General features: G+C 45.2%; 1 protein-coding gene across 28 annotated transcripts in view; it reads left to right on the plus strand.

Moving 5' to 3' along the window:
• CCDC77 (coiled-coil domain containing 77) overlaps window positions 1-13,691 on the plus strand; it is a 78,591-nt gene that overhangs the window by 17,110 nt on the left and 47,790 nt on the right. For 15 of the 28 annotated variants that reach the window (XR_010147926.1, XR_010147927.1, XM_063785390.1 and 12 more), the window contains 3 exons: window positions 3,020-3,073; window positions 5,130-5,361; window positions 11,306-11,448. Coding sequence is in view for 24 of the 28 variants with exons in the window: in XM_063785390.1 (XP_063641460.1) it covers window positions 3,036-3,073; window positions 5,130-5,361; window positions 11,306-11,448 (413 nt within the window). In the remaining 4 variants the exon portion in view is untranslated. The remainder of the gene's footprint in view (window positions 1-3,019; window positions 3,074-5,129; window positions 5,362-11,305; window positions 11,449-13,691) is intronic. The other 13 variants (XR_010147929.1, XR_010147928.1, XM_054663936.2 and 10 more) reach the window with 1 other exon arrangement.

Genomic DNA, 13,691 nt, shown 5'->3' on the forward strand with positions numbered 1-13,691 from the left:
GAACATCACAGCAAAGAGAACTGTAGGTACGGGGCCTCTGAAGTAGAAGTGTGCCTGGCACGTTTGAAGAACAGCCAAGAGGCCGGTGTTTCTACCGCAGTGAACAAGGATAAGAGTAGTAGGTGAGGTCACAGAAGTAATGAGGTTGGCCAGATCATACAGGACCTTGTCGGCAATTTTAAAGACCTTGACCCTCTGAGTAAGATGAAAAGTCACTGGAGGCTTTTGGGCAGAGGAGTTTTGTGTTTTGACATATATATATTAATGTGTTGAGAATACACTGTAAGGGATGAGGTTGAAAATGGAACAGGGGGACCAGGCGTGGTGACTCATGCCTGTAATCCCAGCACTTTGGGAGGCCAACGCAGGTGGATTACCTGAGGTCAGGAGTTCAAGACCAGCCTGGCCAACATGGTGAAACCCCATCTCTACTAAAAATACAAAAATTAGCCAGGCTTGGTGGTATGTGCCTGTAATCCCAGCCACTCGGGAGGCTGAGGCAGGAGAATCACTTGAATCCTGGAGGCAGAGGTTGCAGTGAGCCAAGATTGCGCCATTGCACTCCAGCCTGGATGACACAGCAAGACTTTGTCTCCACACACAAAAAAAAGTGGAACAGGGAGACCAGTTAAGAGACCGTTGTAGTCATCTGGGTAACAGATAACAGTGGGTTGGAAGCCAAGTGCAGTGACTCATGCCTATAATCCTATTACTTGTGTGGCTGAGGGGAGAGGATTGATTGAAGCCAGGAGTTTGAGACAAGCCTAGGCAACAAAGCAAGACCCTGTATCTAAAAAAACAAAAGCAAAAACAGTGGACTGGACCAGGGCAATGAGGGCATAGGTGATAAGTAGTTGTCAGATTCTAGATATTTGGATGAGCTAGCCAGTAGGATTTGCTAATGGGTCATGTGTGGCATGTAAGACAAAGAGAGGAGTAAAATTTCTTAAACCAAGTTTGTTTGTTTGTCATAAACAACTGGCAGCATAGAATTAGTATTTACTGGTAGAATTCTGAGAGAAGAGCAGGTTTTTGTGGTGGGAGGTATGCATCAGGAGCTCAGTTTTATACTTGGCGAGCTTGGGAGACCTGCTAGACATCCCCATGGAGAGACGGAGTAGGCAGTTAGATGTGTGAGTCTAGAGTGGAGGGCAGAGTAAGGACTGAGGCATCACTTTAAAAACTACTAATGTGTACATGCTATTTAAAACTGTGAGACTTCAGGAGATCACCAAGGCAATGAGTAATGACCAGTAAGAAAAGGGGACAACCAGGAAGAGGTGTCCTGGAAGCCAAACAAAGAAAGCTTTGAGGGAGTCAGGGAGAGAGGCACTGTGGGGTTCTGAGCAGGAAAATGGTATATGGAAGTAACAGTGGTGATTATCTCTTTTCATACTTTTACACAAAATTCTTTCCCAAAGGACTGAAGATTTTTTTTTTTTTTTTTTTTTTTGAGACGGAGTCTCACTCTGTCGCCCAGGCTGGAGTGCAGTGGCGCAATCTCGGCTCACTGCAACCTCCGCCTCCCAGGTTCATGCCATTCTCCTGCCTCAGCCTCCCGAGTAGCTGGGACTACGGGTGCCTGCCACGACACCTGGCTAATTTTTTTGTATTTTTAGTAGAGATGGGGTTTCACCGTGTTAGCCAGGATGGTCTCAATCTCCTGACCTTGTGGTCCACCCACCTCGGCCTCCCAAAGTGCTGGGATTACAGGCATGAACCACTGCACCCGGCCACAGGACTGAAGATTTTAAATAGATTATACCAGGTAGAAGGACATAACAGAACATCATCTGACTTGCTCAGAATCAGAGTGGATTGACAGCGAATGCTTGATAAGAAAGTTTTCACCAAAGCAATAAAAAAATCAGCCTCTCTCCCTCTCTCCTTCTGTCTCTGTCAATCATATAACATAGTATGGCATTCCCTTTCCAGCCATGAGGTTTATCTTCATGAAAATTTCTATAATAAGGTTGCTTAAAGTACAGGAACTCAAGATCTTGCGTTATCAATTGAGATGGAGATTATGAAGAGCCTTTTAAAGTTTATAAGTAATTTTTTTTCTTTTGCTTAAGATAATAGAGAAAGCACGCGAAATAAAGATAGCATCAGTGGCTTTGTATTCATTTTAAATTTGATATAGTGGGTACTCTGCCTTTATTTCTATTTACTACTTCTGCTTTTGGAGAGGGGAGTGGGGGCATGGGAAGTCAATATGTTGGTGAGGCTGGCCTTGAACTCCTGGGCTCAAGCGATCCTCCCTCCTCAGCCTCCTGAGTAGCAGGGACTATAGGTACGGGCCACTGCACCTCGCTCTATGTACTGTTTCTTGCTTATTAGAGACTTTTCTGCATCTTCTCCTCCTATCCTATAACTTCAAGGAAAAGATTGTAGATTTGTTTTTGTGTTGTTGCAGATAACAAGGAGACTTTTCTACTTTGTGTGCTTATCCATTTAAATATTCAATGCCATTCTGATTTTTATTTGAAAATAATTATGAGGAGTACCTTTTAAAAATTCAAAAGGCATGAATTTCAGGATTTGGAGATACTTTAAAGAATACTACATTTTAGGCCGGGCGTGGTGGCTCACGCCTGTAATCCCAGCACTTTGGGAGGCCGAGGCGGGTGGATCACAAGGTCAGGAGTTCGAGACCAGCCTGGCCAATATGGTGAAACCCCGTCTATACTAAAAATAACAAAAATTATCCAGGTGTAGTGGTGCGCACCTGTAGTCCCAGCTACTTGGAAGGCTGAGGCAGGAGAATCGCTTGAACCCAGAAGGCGGAGGTTGCAGTGAGCCGGGATCACACCATTGCACTCCAGCTCCAGCCTGGGCAACAGAGTGAGACTCTGTCTCAAAAAAAAAAAAAAGAAAAAAAAAAGTACATTTTAAAACATCAGATTCTTTCCAAGAAGCAAATATGATGATGTTGAAGAGGGAACCAGTCTATGCATCCTGTACTGTTTTTATTTTTCTGTTCGTGGCCCCTAATTATGAATTTTTGTGTATTTGATAGGTGTGAAAAAGACAGCATGAACTTTACCCCAACACACACCCCTGTCTGCAGAAAGTAAGACATTTGCTTATTTTCAAGTTGTTAAGAAATCGAGACTTGTATAGCCTTAGTCTAAGCATAGGGACTGGAAAGGTATTGGAAACATATTTCCTAAAGTTTTTTTTTTTTGAGACAGAGTTTCACTCTGTGCCCAGGATGGGGTGCAGTGGTGCAATCATTGCTCATTGCAGCCTTGACTTCCTGCACTCAAGCAATCCTCCCGCCTCAGCCTCCCAGAGTGCTGTGATTACAGGCATAAGCCACTGCGCCCAGCCTGAGACATCCCCTTTAGAAAATATGAAATGTTGGCCGGGCACGGTGGCTTACTCCTGTAATCCCAGCACTTTGGGAGGCTGAGGTGGGCAGGTCACAAGGTCAGGCGTTTGAGACCAGCCTGGCCAACATGGTGAAACCCCGTCTCTACTAAAAAAAAAAAAAAAAAAATTAACTGGGCATGGTGGTGTGCACCTGTAATCTCAGCTACTTGGGAGGCGAAGGCAGGAGAATTGCTTGAACCCAGGTGGTGGAGGTTGCAGTGAGCTCAGATCACGCCACTGCACTCCAGCCTGGGCAACAGAGCAAGACTCCATCTCAAAAAAAAAAAAAAAAAAGAAATGTTAAGTAAAATAGTATTTCTCTCACAAGTTTTTAATCACTGGGAAAATCTTTAAGTTTTTCTTCATGCCAGTTGACAGATTTTAATATCTGTGCATGCTTATTTATTATAAGTGAGCACATATATTAACTATAACTCAGAGCTTCTGGTATAGTTTCTCCACTGTACTATTTTGTTATGTTATAAATTGCAGACAACCAAATTGGATTTATTTTCACAGGTGGGTTTCTCTTCTTCTGTACTATTTTTGTTTTTTTGTTTGTTTGTTTTTTGAGGTGGAGTTTTGCTCTTGTCACCCAGGCTGGAGTGCAATGGCATGATCTTGGCTCACCGCAACATCTGCCTCCCAGATTCAAGTGATTCTCCTGCCTCAGCCTCCCGAGTAGCTGGGATTACACACGTGTGCCACCAGGCCCGGCTGATTTTTGTATTTTTGGTAGAGACTAGGTTTCACTATGTTGGCCAGGCTGGTCTTGAACTCCTGACCTCAAGTAATCTGCCCGCCTTGGCCTCCCAAAGTGGTCGGATTACAGGCATGAGCCACTGCACCCGGCCTGCAATATGTCTTATAGTACTACATTTTCTAATCGTTACTACATGGTCTGCCTTAGTTTATATTCTGTTTTTTTAAATTATCTTTTTCGTCTCTAATGGATTTTATTTTTACTTTAGAGACAAGGTATTGCTATGTTGCCCAGGCTGGACTGGAACTCCTAGGCTCAAGCGATCCTCCCACCTCAGCCCCCTGAGTAGCTGGGACTGCTCAGCTACTCAGCTGTGCCACCATTCCTGGCTCTAACATGTATTTTGAATCCAGCTTTAAACCATTAGTACTTGGAAGATAATTAATAAAATTATTTACTATCCTGTAGTATCAAACTTTCAATTTGTTTTTTTTTTTTTGAGATAGAGTCTCGCTCTGTCGCCAGGCTGGAGTGCAATGGCATGATCTCGACTCACTGCAACCTCTGCCTCCCGGGTTCAAGCGATTCTCCTGCCTCAGCCTCCTGAGTAGCTGGAACTACAGGCGTGCACTGCCACACCCGTCTCATTTTTTATTTTTGTATTTTGGTAGAGACAGGGTTTCACCATGTTGCCCAGGCTGGTCTCGAACTGAGCTCAGGCAATCTGCCTGCTTTGGCCTCCCAAAGTGCTAGGATTACAGGTGTGAGCCACCACGCCCAGCCAAGATTTTTTTTTTTTTAAAATAAAGACAGGGTTTCACTATATTGCCCAGGCTGGTCTTGAACCCCTGGGCTCAAGTGATTCTCCCACCTTGGCCTCCAAAAGTGCTGGGATTACAGGCATGAGCCACTATGCCTGTCCAAACTTCCAAATTTATGAGCACCTTAATTATAAGCACTTTGGGAACACAAAACCCCCTTTTATTTAGGAAGTTATAACTCATAAACTTTCACAGAGTGTGATGAATATATCATTTCTAATTTCACGTAGGCGAACAGTTGTCTCCAAACGTGGTGTTGCCGTCAGTGGTCCCACCAAGAGGAGGGGAATGGCAGATTCACTGGAGTCAACCCCCTTGCCTTCCCCCGAAGATCATCTGGCCAAACTCCATCCTTCTAAGGAGCTCCTGGAATATTATCAAAAGAAGATGGCTGAGTGTGAGGCAGAAAATGAGGACTTGCTGAATAAACTGGAACTCTACAAAGAAGCTTGTGAAGGACAGGTAAAGAAACGATGCTGCTGCTTTAGAACTCTGATGGAGTCTTCATAAATTAGAGATGCCCTACAAGTGCCAGTTTATATCAGAAGCAGATGTTTTATAAAAATACTCCTTTTTTATTCCCCAGCCCAGCTATTGCCCCTTCAGGCCCTCCTTGGATCATAACCCCCAAAACTGCCCTTCCTCTCAAATCTTAAATTCTGACATCTCCATATCTCTTATACCTAGTTCTTTCATCTCCTTGTACCTGAGTAGTCCTTAACTTCTTTGTTGCCTCCATAGCTTCCTGACTTTTCAGTTTTCTGAGTGCTGTATATAGCTCTGATATCAAGTCCTTCAAACCTAAACCCCATGATGCTTTACTTGAGTAGTAACTGCAGTGCCTGCAAATGACCCCTTGCTCAATTCTTCTTCTGCTCCACCTGCATAGCAAAAACTGAGCTGTGGCATCATCCAGTTCTCTGCCACGTATTCTCCTATGGCAGGATTTCTTACCCTCGGCATTATTGACATTTTGGCCTGGATGATTCTTCGTTGTGAGGGGTTGTCCTGTGCATGTTGGGATGTTTAGCAGCATCCCTGCCTCTACCCGCTGGATGCCAGTAACACAACACCCCCAGCTGTGACAACCAAGAATGTCTCCAGACATTGCCAGATGTTTCTGGAATGGGCGTATGGATGTGCAGAGTCACTCCTGATTGAGAACACTATTGTAGAAAGGTCACAAATCAGTACAGAATGAATCGATGGTGAACAAATTCAGCTGTACCCTCAACCATTATACAGCAGTCTTCTCACCTGTCCATACTGGGTTTCCTCTCCTTCCACATCTGTGCCATACCCTCACCTCCAGCCTGCAACCCCTTCTTAGCCCTCCTCTCTCAACATCTTTTCTGCCATCTGCACACCGTTACTCCATCCGTATCTATCTCCTTCCTTCCTTCCTTTGCTTTTTCTCTGGTTGCTTTTCTTTTTTTTTTTTTTGAGACGGAGTCTCGCTCTGTCGCCCAGGCTGGAGTGCAGTGGCGCGATCTCAGCTCACCACAAGCTCCGCCTCCCAGGTTCACGCCATTCTCCTGCCTCAGCCTCCCGAGTAGCTGGGACTACAGGCGCCCGCAACCATGCCTGGCTAATTTTTTGTATTTTTAGTAGAGACGGGGTTTCACCGTGTTAGCCAGGATGGTCTCAATCTCCTGACCTCGTGATCCGCCCACCTCGGCCTCCCAAAGTGCTGGGATTACAGGAGTGAGCCACCGTGCCCAGCCTGTTTTTTTGTTTTTTTGAGACAGCGTCTTACTCTGTCGCCCACGCTGGAGTGCTGTGACGCAACCTCAGCTCACTGCAAGCTCTGCCTCCTGGGTTCAAGCAATTCTCCTGCCTCAGCCTCCCAAGTAGCTGGGATTACAGGTGCACGCCACCACACCTGGCTAATTTTTTGTATTTTAGTAGAGGCAGGGTTTCACCGTGTTGCCCAGGCTGGTCTCAAACACCTGAGTTCAGGCAACCTGCCTGCTTCGGCCTTCCAAAGTGCTGGGATTACAGGCGTGAGCCACCACGCCCAGCTGGGAAATGTCTTGACTGCAGTTTCATCTCGGTCCTTGCCACGCCACTAAAACCGTGCCGTCTGCGGTCTCCAAATACCTCTTTACCAAACTTTTCTCTTTTTGCCCTTTGCAGTGTCTGTCACTTTTGACCTCTCTTTTTCTAAAATTTTCTTCCTTTCTTGATTTCCTTTTTTTTTTTTTTTTTGAGACGGAGTCTCACCCTGTCTGCCAGGCTGGAGTGCAATGGCACAATCTCGGCTCACTGCAACCCCTGTCTCCCAGGTTCAAACGATTCTCCTACCTCAGCCTCCCAAATAGCTGGGATTAGAGGTGCCCACCACCACACCTAACTAATTTTTGTATTTTTAGTAGAGGTGGGGTTTCACCATGTTGGCCGAGCTCATCTCAAACTCCTGACCTTCTGATCCGCTTGCCTTGGCCTCCTGAAGTGCTGGGATTACAGGCGTGAGCCTGGCCTCCTTTCTTGATTTCTGTGTCATTTTTCTTTCACAATTTCTATCTAACCTCTCTGATCAGCTCATCTCAGTGTCCATTAACAACTCTCTTTCCTTACTCTTAAATTTCAGAGTTCTTCCAGATTCTACTATAAATGACCTTGTTTTATCCTTGTATTACACTTCTGCATACAGGATGATGACTGTTAAATAACTAACCCTGACTCACTTTTCTCCTGAGGCTGCTTTCTCTACCCTCCCTTCCCCACCCGCACAGGTACTGCCACCATTTCGCCTTCCTCCGTTCCTCATGCCTTAACTTTTTCTTTATTCTTTGTCTTGGTAAATGGCATCATTGCCTACGGTTCTTCCAATCCCCCTAAACCGAATCATTTGGCAAGTCCTGTTGATTCTGCTTCCTAAATATTACTTAATCCATTCCCACACCCACATCACTTTGGCCACGATGCTCACGCAGACCCTTGAGTTGCGTCTAAACTGTGACAGTGTCCTCCTTGCCAGTACCTGCCTCTGGTCTCTTACATCCCCAGTTGGCCTCACACTTTTCACTCTAGCAGTACTGAAATATTTGTACTTGTCCAAATTTAATAGGCTTTTGTTTTTTGGAGGTTTACTTGTCATTTTTATCACATTATGTATGTATACAATGAATTACAGGGTAATTCGTTCCATTTGGGCTCCTGGATAGCTTCAGGATGGGAGCTGGTTGCCAGATGGCAGTGATGCAGCATCTCTGAATACATTTACTGGGACACAGTGTGAGCCACCATGCCCAGCCTAATTGTTTTTGTAGATTCTACAAAAAAAGTGTTTCCAACCTTTTGAGTTCCACTGTGGACTTGTATGCTCTCCCTTTCCCTGAATCAGTTGTTAATATTTATTAACATAATTATTAACATAATATTAGTATGTTAATTATTATTAACATAATATTAGTATGTTAATTAACATATTATTAACATATTATGTTAATAACATGTTAATAATATTAACATAGTACTATGTTAATATTATTAACATAATTATTAACATAATAATATTATGTTAATAAAAATGTAATAAATATTTTTATCACATTATGTATGTATCTATAGACCTCTGGGTTTTTTGTTTTTTGTTTTTTGAGTTAGGGTCTTGCCCTGTTGCCCAGGCTGGAGTGCAGTGGTGCGATCATAGCTCACTGCAGCCTCAACGTCCTGGACTCAAGCAGTCCTCCTGCCTCAGCCTCCCAAGTAGCTGGGACTACAGGCATGTATCACCATGCCCAGCTAATTTTTTATTTTTTATTTTATTTTATTTTATTTTGAGATGAAGTCTTGCTCTTGTCACCCAGGCTGGAGTGCAGTGGCACGATCTTGGCTCACTACAACCTCCGCCTCCCAGGTTCAAGCAGTTCTCCTGCCTCAGCCTCCTGAGTAGCTGGGATTATAGGCGCCCACCACCATGCCCGGCTAATTTTTGTAGTTTTAGTAGGGACTGGATTTCACCATGTTGGCCAGGGTGGTCTTGAACACCTGACCACAGATGACCCATCTGGCTCGGCCTCCCAAGGTGCTGAGATTACAGGTGTGAGCCACTGCACCCTGCCCAATTTTTTATTTTTTGTAAAGACAGAATCTCGCTCTGTTGTCTAGGATGGTCTTGAACTCCTGGGCTCAAGCCATCCTCCCACCTTAACCTCCCAAAGTGTTGGGATTACGGGCATGAGTCACTGTGCCCAGCCTTTATGAAATTATTTTTAATGACCTTGCCCAATTTTAAGTGTTCAGTTGAGTAGTGTTAAGTGTTTATGTGTGTGTGTGTGTGTGAGTCTGTGGGTGTGTGTGGGTGTGTGTGTGTGTGTGTGTGTGTGTATATATATATATATATATATTTTTTTTTTTTTTTTTTTTTTTTGGAGGCAGTCTGGCTCTTTCACCCAGGCTAGAGTGCAGTGGTGCCATCTCAGCTCCCTGCAACCTCCGCCTCCTGGGTTTAAGCGATTGTCCTGCCTCAGCCTCCCAAGTAGCTGGGATTATAGGGTGTGCCACCACACCCAGCTGATTTTTGTTTTTTTGGTAGAGATGGGGTTTTGCCATGTTGGTCAGGCTGGTCTTGAACTCGTGGCCTCAAGTGATCTGCCACGCCTGGCGTGTTAGGTATATTCACATTGTTGTGTGACTGATCTCTAGAACGTTTTCATTTTACAAAACCAAAACTCCATCCCATTAAACAGATCATTTCTCCCCACACTCCCTGTAACCACTATTTTACTTGCTATTTCTATGAATTAGAAATAGAGCAGGATTTGTCAGGCATGGTGGCTCGTGCCTGTAATCCCAGCACTTTGGGAGGCCGAGGCCGGCGGATCGTCTGAGGTCAGGAGTTCGAGACCAGCCTGACCAACATGGCAAAACCTGTCTCTATTAAAAATACAAAAATTAGCTAGGCGTGGTGGCACATACCTGTAGTCCCAGCTACTTAGGAGGCTGAGGCAGAAGAATCGCCAAGGAGGTGGAGGTTGCAGTGAGCTGAGATCGCACCACTGCATTCCAGCCTGGGCGACAGAGCAAGGCTCTGTCTCAAAAAAAAAAAAAAAAATAGAGCAGGATTTATTTAGAATAGAGTGGAATCATACTGTAGTTTTTCTTTTTGTAACTGACTTATTTCACTTAGCATAATGTCCTCAAGTTTCGTCTATGTTGTAGCATGTGATGAGATTGTCTTCCTTTCTGACAACATCAGGCTCTCTCATGGTTCTTATTTACGGTTCTCTTTTCTTGGAGTACCAACTGTCTGCCTCTCTCTCTACCCATCTTCTGTTCATCTGTCAAATGTCAGCTCTTGGGTGGTAGCGCTTTGATTTCCCAAACAGATCTCAGAATGTTTATTCCTGCCACGCTTTCCCCCACACCATTTCACCATGCATGCTTTCATGAAGTAATTATTTTATTTTAATCATTTGCCTCTCTCCCCATGAAATTCCGTAGCTCTGTAGACAGGAATCATATCTTTTCATCTTTGTTTTCCTGCATGTCATAATAATGCTTATGATATAGGAAACATTACTAAAAAAGTGTGGATAGGCTAGGTGTGGTGGCTCACGCCTGTAATCCCAGCACTTTGGGAGGCCAAGGTGGGTGGATTGCCTGAGCTCAGGAGTTCAAGCCAGCCTGGCCAAAATGGTGAAACCCCGTCTCTACTAAAATTAGCTGGGCGTGGTGCACACCTGTAATCCCAGCTACTCGGGAGGCTGAGACAGAAGAATCACTTGAACCTGGGAGGTGGAGGTTGCAGTGAGCTAAGATCATGCCACCGCATTCCAGCCTGGGCGACAGAGTGAGACTGTGTCTCAAAAAAAAAAAAAGTGTGGATAGAATAGGTGAGTCGTACAGCCTTCTGGATTCTATAGTCCATAAAAGGAAGATGTGAGAGCTTTGATGTTAAATGCAAACTTCACACTCATCCTGTAGCTGTTAAACTCCAGTCAAGGCTGGGCATGGTGGCTCATGCCTGTAATCCCAGTACTTTGGGAGGCTGAGGCGGGTGGATCACTTGAGGTCAGGAGTTTGAGACCAGCCTGCCCAACATGGCGAAACCCCATCTCTACTAAAAATACAAAAATTAGCTGGGCACGGTGGCATGCACCTGTAATCTCAGCTACTCGGGAGGCTGAGGCACAAGAATCACCTAGAAGGTGGAGGTTGCAGTGAGCTGAGATCGTGCCACTGCACTACAGCCTGGGCAACAGAGCAAGACTTGGTCTCAATAAATAAAAAAACAAACAAACTCCAGTCTATACATGCCTATTGCTGTCATTTGAATTCTGTATTGGCAAAATTATTTACTTTGGAATATTTCTACATGAGTAGACTCCTCCCTATCCAGTGAGAGATACTCCATTGAAACCCAGTGTCTTTCAACTATCTTATTGTGGTTTCTTTGCAGCATAAACTTGAGTGTGATTTGCAGCAGAGGGAGGAAGAGATTGCTGAATTGCAGAAAGCTCTAAGTGATATGCAGGTCTGCCTCTTCCAGGAACGGGAACATGTTTTACGCCTCTACTCAGAAAATGACCGACTGAGAATCAGGTACCAGATAGGAGAAGGGAAATGTTGGAGTTTAACTTTAAATTACATTCATTCATTCATTCATTCATTTAGAGGCAGTATCACTCTATTGCCCAGGCTGGAGTACAGTGGCGCTCTTGGCTCACTGCAGCCTCCACCTCCTGGTTCCAGCGAGTCTCATGCCTCAGCCTCTCGAGTAGCTGGGAACACAGGTGTGCACTACAAGGCCTAACTCATTTTTGTATTTTCAGTGGAGATGGGGTTTTGCCCTGTCAGCCACGCTGGTCTCGAACTCTTGGCCTCAAGTGATCCGCCCACCTCAGCCTCCCGAAGGGTTGGGATTACAAGCGTAACCACCATGCCCAGCCCTTTAAATTACTTTTAAAAAGATACGTTTCTCCACATTAATTCTCTTAGGTTGTATTCTCTAGGAAGTGGACTCTGAGATGGAGATTTGCCTTCAGGGTAGTTACTGGAGAAGCTCTCTGGAATAATAGCTATGAGCAGATTTGGGCAGAGGTAGAATATGAACGGATACTGTGGTAACAGAAGCCTTAGCCAACCCCCATAGGGAGCACTAAGGATAGGGTGGTCTTTCGGCAGCAAAGGACTCAGAATTTTGTGTCCCCACATTGAACAGTCATAGGATGCAGGTTGTCCCCAGGGAGGGTATGTAAACTTGGGAGAAGAAGCCCCCTTCAGCCAAGTGTCATTTTTCAGAGAAAAACTGAGCTCCTGGGAGATATGGTCACAAGAAGGAGTCATAGCAGTACACTACATGTTCCATTACAGTCCGCTTCTGTGTGTGTGTGCTGGGAGTGAAAGGGTAAAATACACATAGCAGCACACGACATGCTCCATTACAGTGCACGTCTGTGTGTGTGTGCTGGGAGTGAGAGGGTAAATACACATAGCAGCACACTCCATGTTCCATTACAGTGCGCTTCTGTGTGTGTGTGCTGGGAGTGAGAGGGTAAAATACACATAGCAGCACACTCCATTCTCCATTACAGTGCACTTCTGTGTGTGTGTGCTGGGAGTGAGACGGTAAATACACATAGCAGCACACTCCATGTTCCATTACAGTGCGCTTCTGTGTGTGTGCTGGGAGTGAGAGGGTAAAACACACATAGCAGCACACTACATGCTCCATTACAGTGTGCTTCTGTGTGTGTGTGCTGGGAGTGAGAGGGTAAATACACATAGCAGCACACTCCATGTTCCATTACAGTGCGCTTCTGTGTGTGTGTGCTGGGAGTGAGAGGGTAAAATACACATAGCAGCACACTACATGCTCCATTACAGTACGCTTCTGTGTCTGTGTGCTGGGAGTGAGAGGGTAAATACACATAGCAGCACACTACATGCTCCATTACAGTACGCTTCTGTGTCTGTGTGCTGGGAGTGAGAGGGTAAAACACACATAACAGCACACTACATGCTCCATTACAGTGCGCTTCTGTGTGTGTGTGCTGGGAGTGAGAGGGTAAAATACACATAGCAGCACACTCCATGTGCCATTACAGTGTGCTTCTGTGTGTGTGCTGGGAGTGAAAGGGTAAATACACATAGCAGTACACTCCATGTTCCATTACAGTGTGCTTCTGTGTGTGTGTGCTGGGAGTGAGAGGGTAAAATACACATAGCAGCACACTACATGCTCCATTACAGTCCGCTTCTGTGTGTGTGTGCTGGGAGTGAGAGGGTAAAATACACATAGCAGCACACTACATGCTCCATTACAGTGCGCTTCTGTGTGTGTGTGCTGGGAGTGAGAGGGTAAATACACATAGCAGCACACTATATGCTCCATTACAGTCCGCTTCTGTGTGTGTGTGCTGGGAGTGAGAGGGTAAAATACACATAGCAGTACACTCCATGCTCCATTACAGTGCGCTTCTGTGTGTGTGTGCTGGGAGTGAGAGGGTAAAATACACATAGCAGCACACTCCATGTTCCATTACAGTGCGCTTCTGTGTGTGTGTGCTGGGAGTGAGAGGGTAAATACACATAGCAGTACACTCTATGTTCCATTACAGTGTGCTTCTGTGTGTGTGTGCTGGGAGTGAGAGGGTAAAATACACATAGCAGCACACTACATGCTGCATTACAGTGCACTTCTGTGTGTGTGCTGGGAGTGAGAGGGTAAATACACATAGCAGCACACTACATGCTCCATTACAGTGCACTTCTGTGTGTGTGCTGGGAGTGAGAGGGTAAAATACACATAGCAGCACACTACGTGCTGCATTACAGTGCGCTTC

This window comes from Pan troglodytes, chromosome 10 (assembly GCF_028858775.2).
Source record: "Pan troglodytes isolate AG18354 chromosome 10, NHGRI_mPanTro3-v2.0_pri, whole genome shotgun sequence".
NCBI classification, from domain to species: domain Eukaryota; kingdom Metazoa; phylum Chordata; class Mammalia; order Primates; family Hominidae; genus Pan; species Pan troglodytes.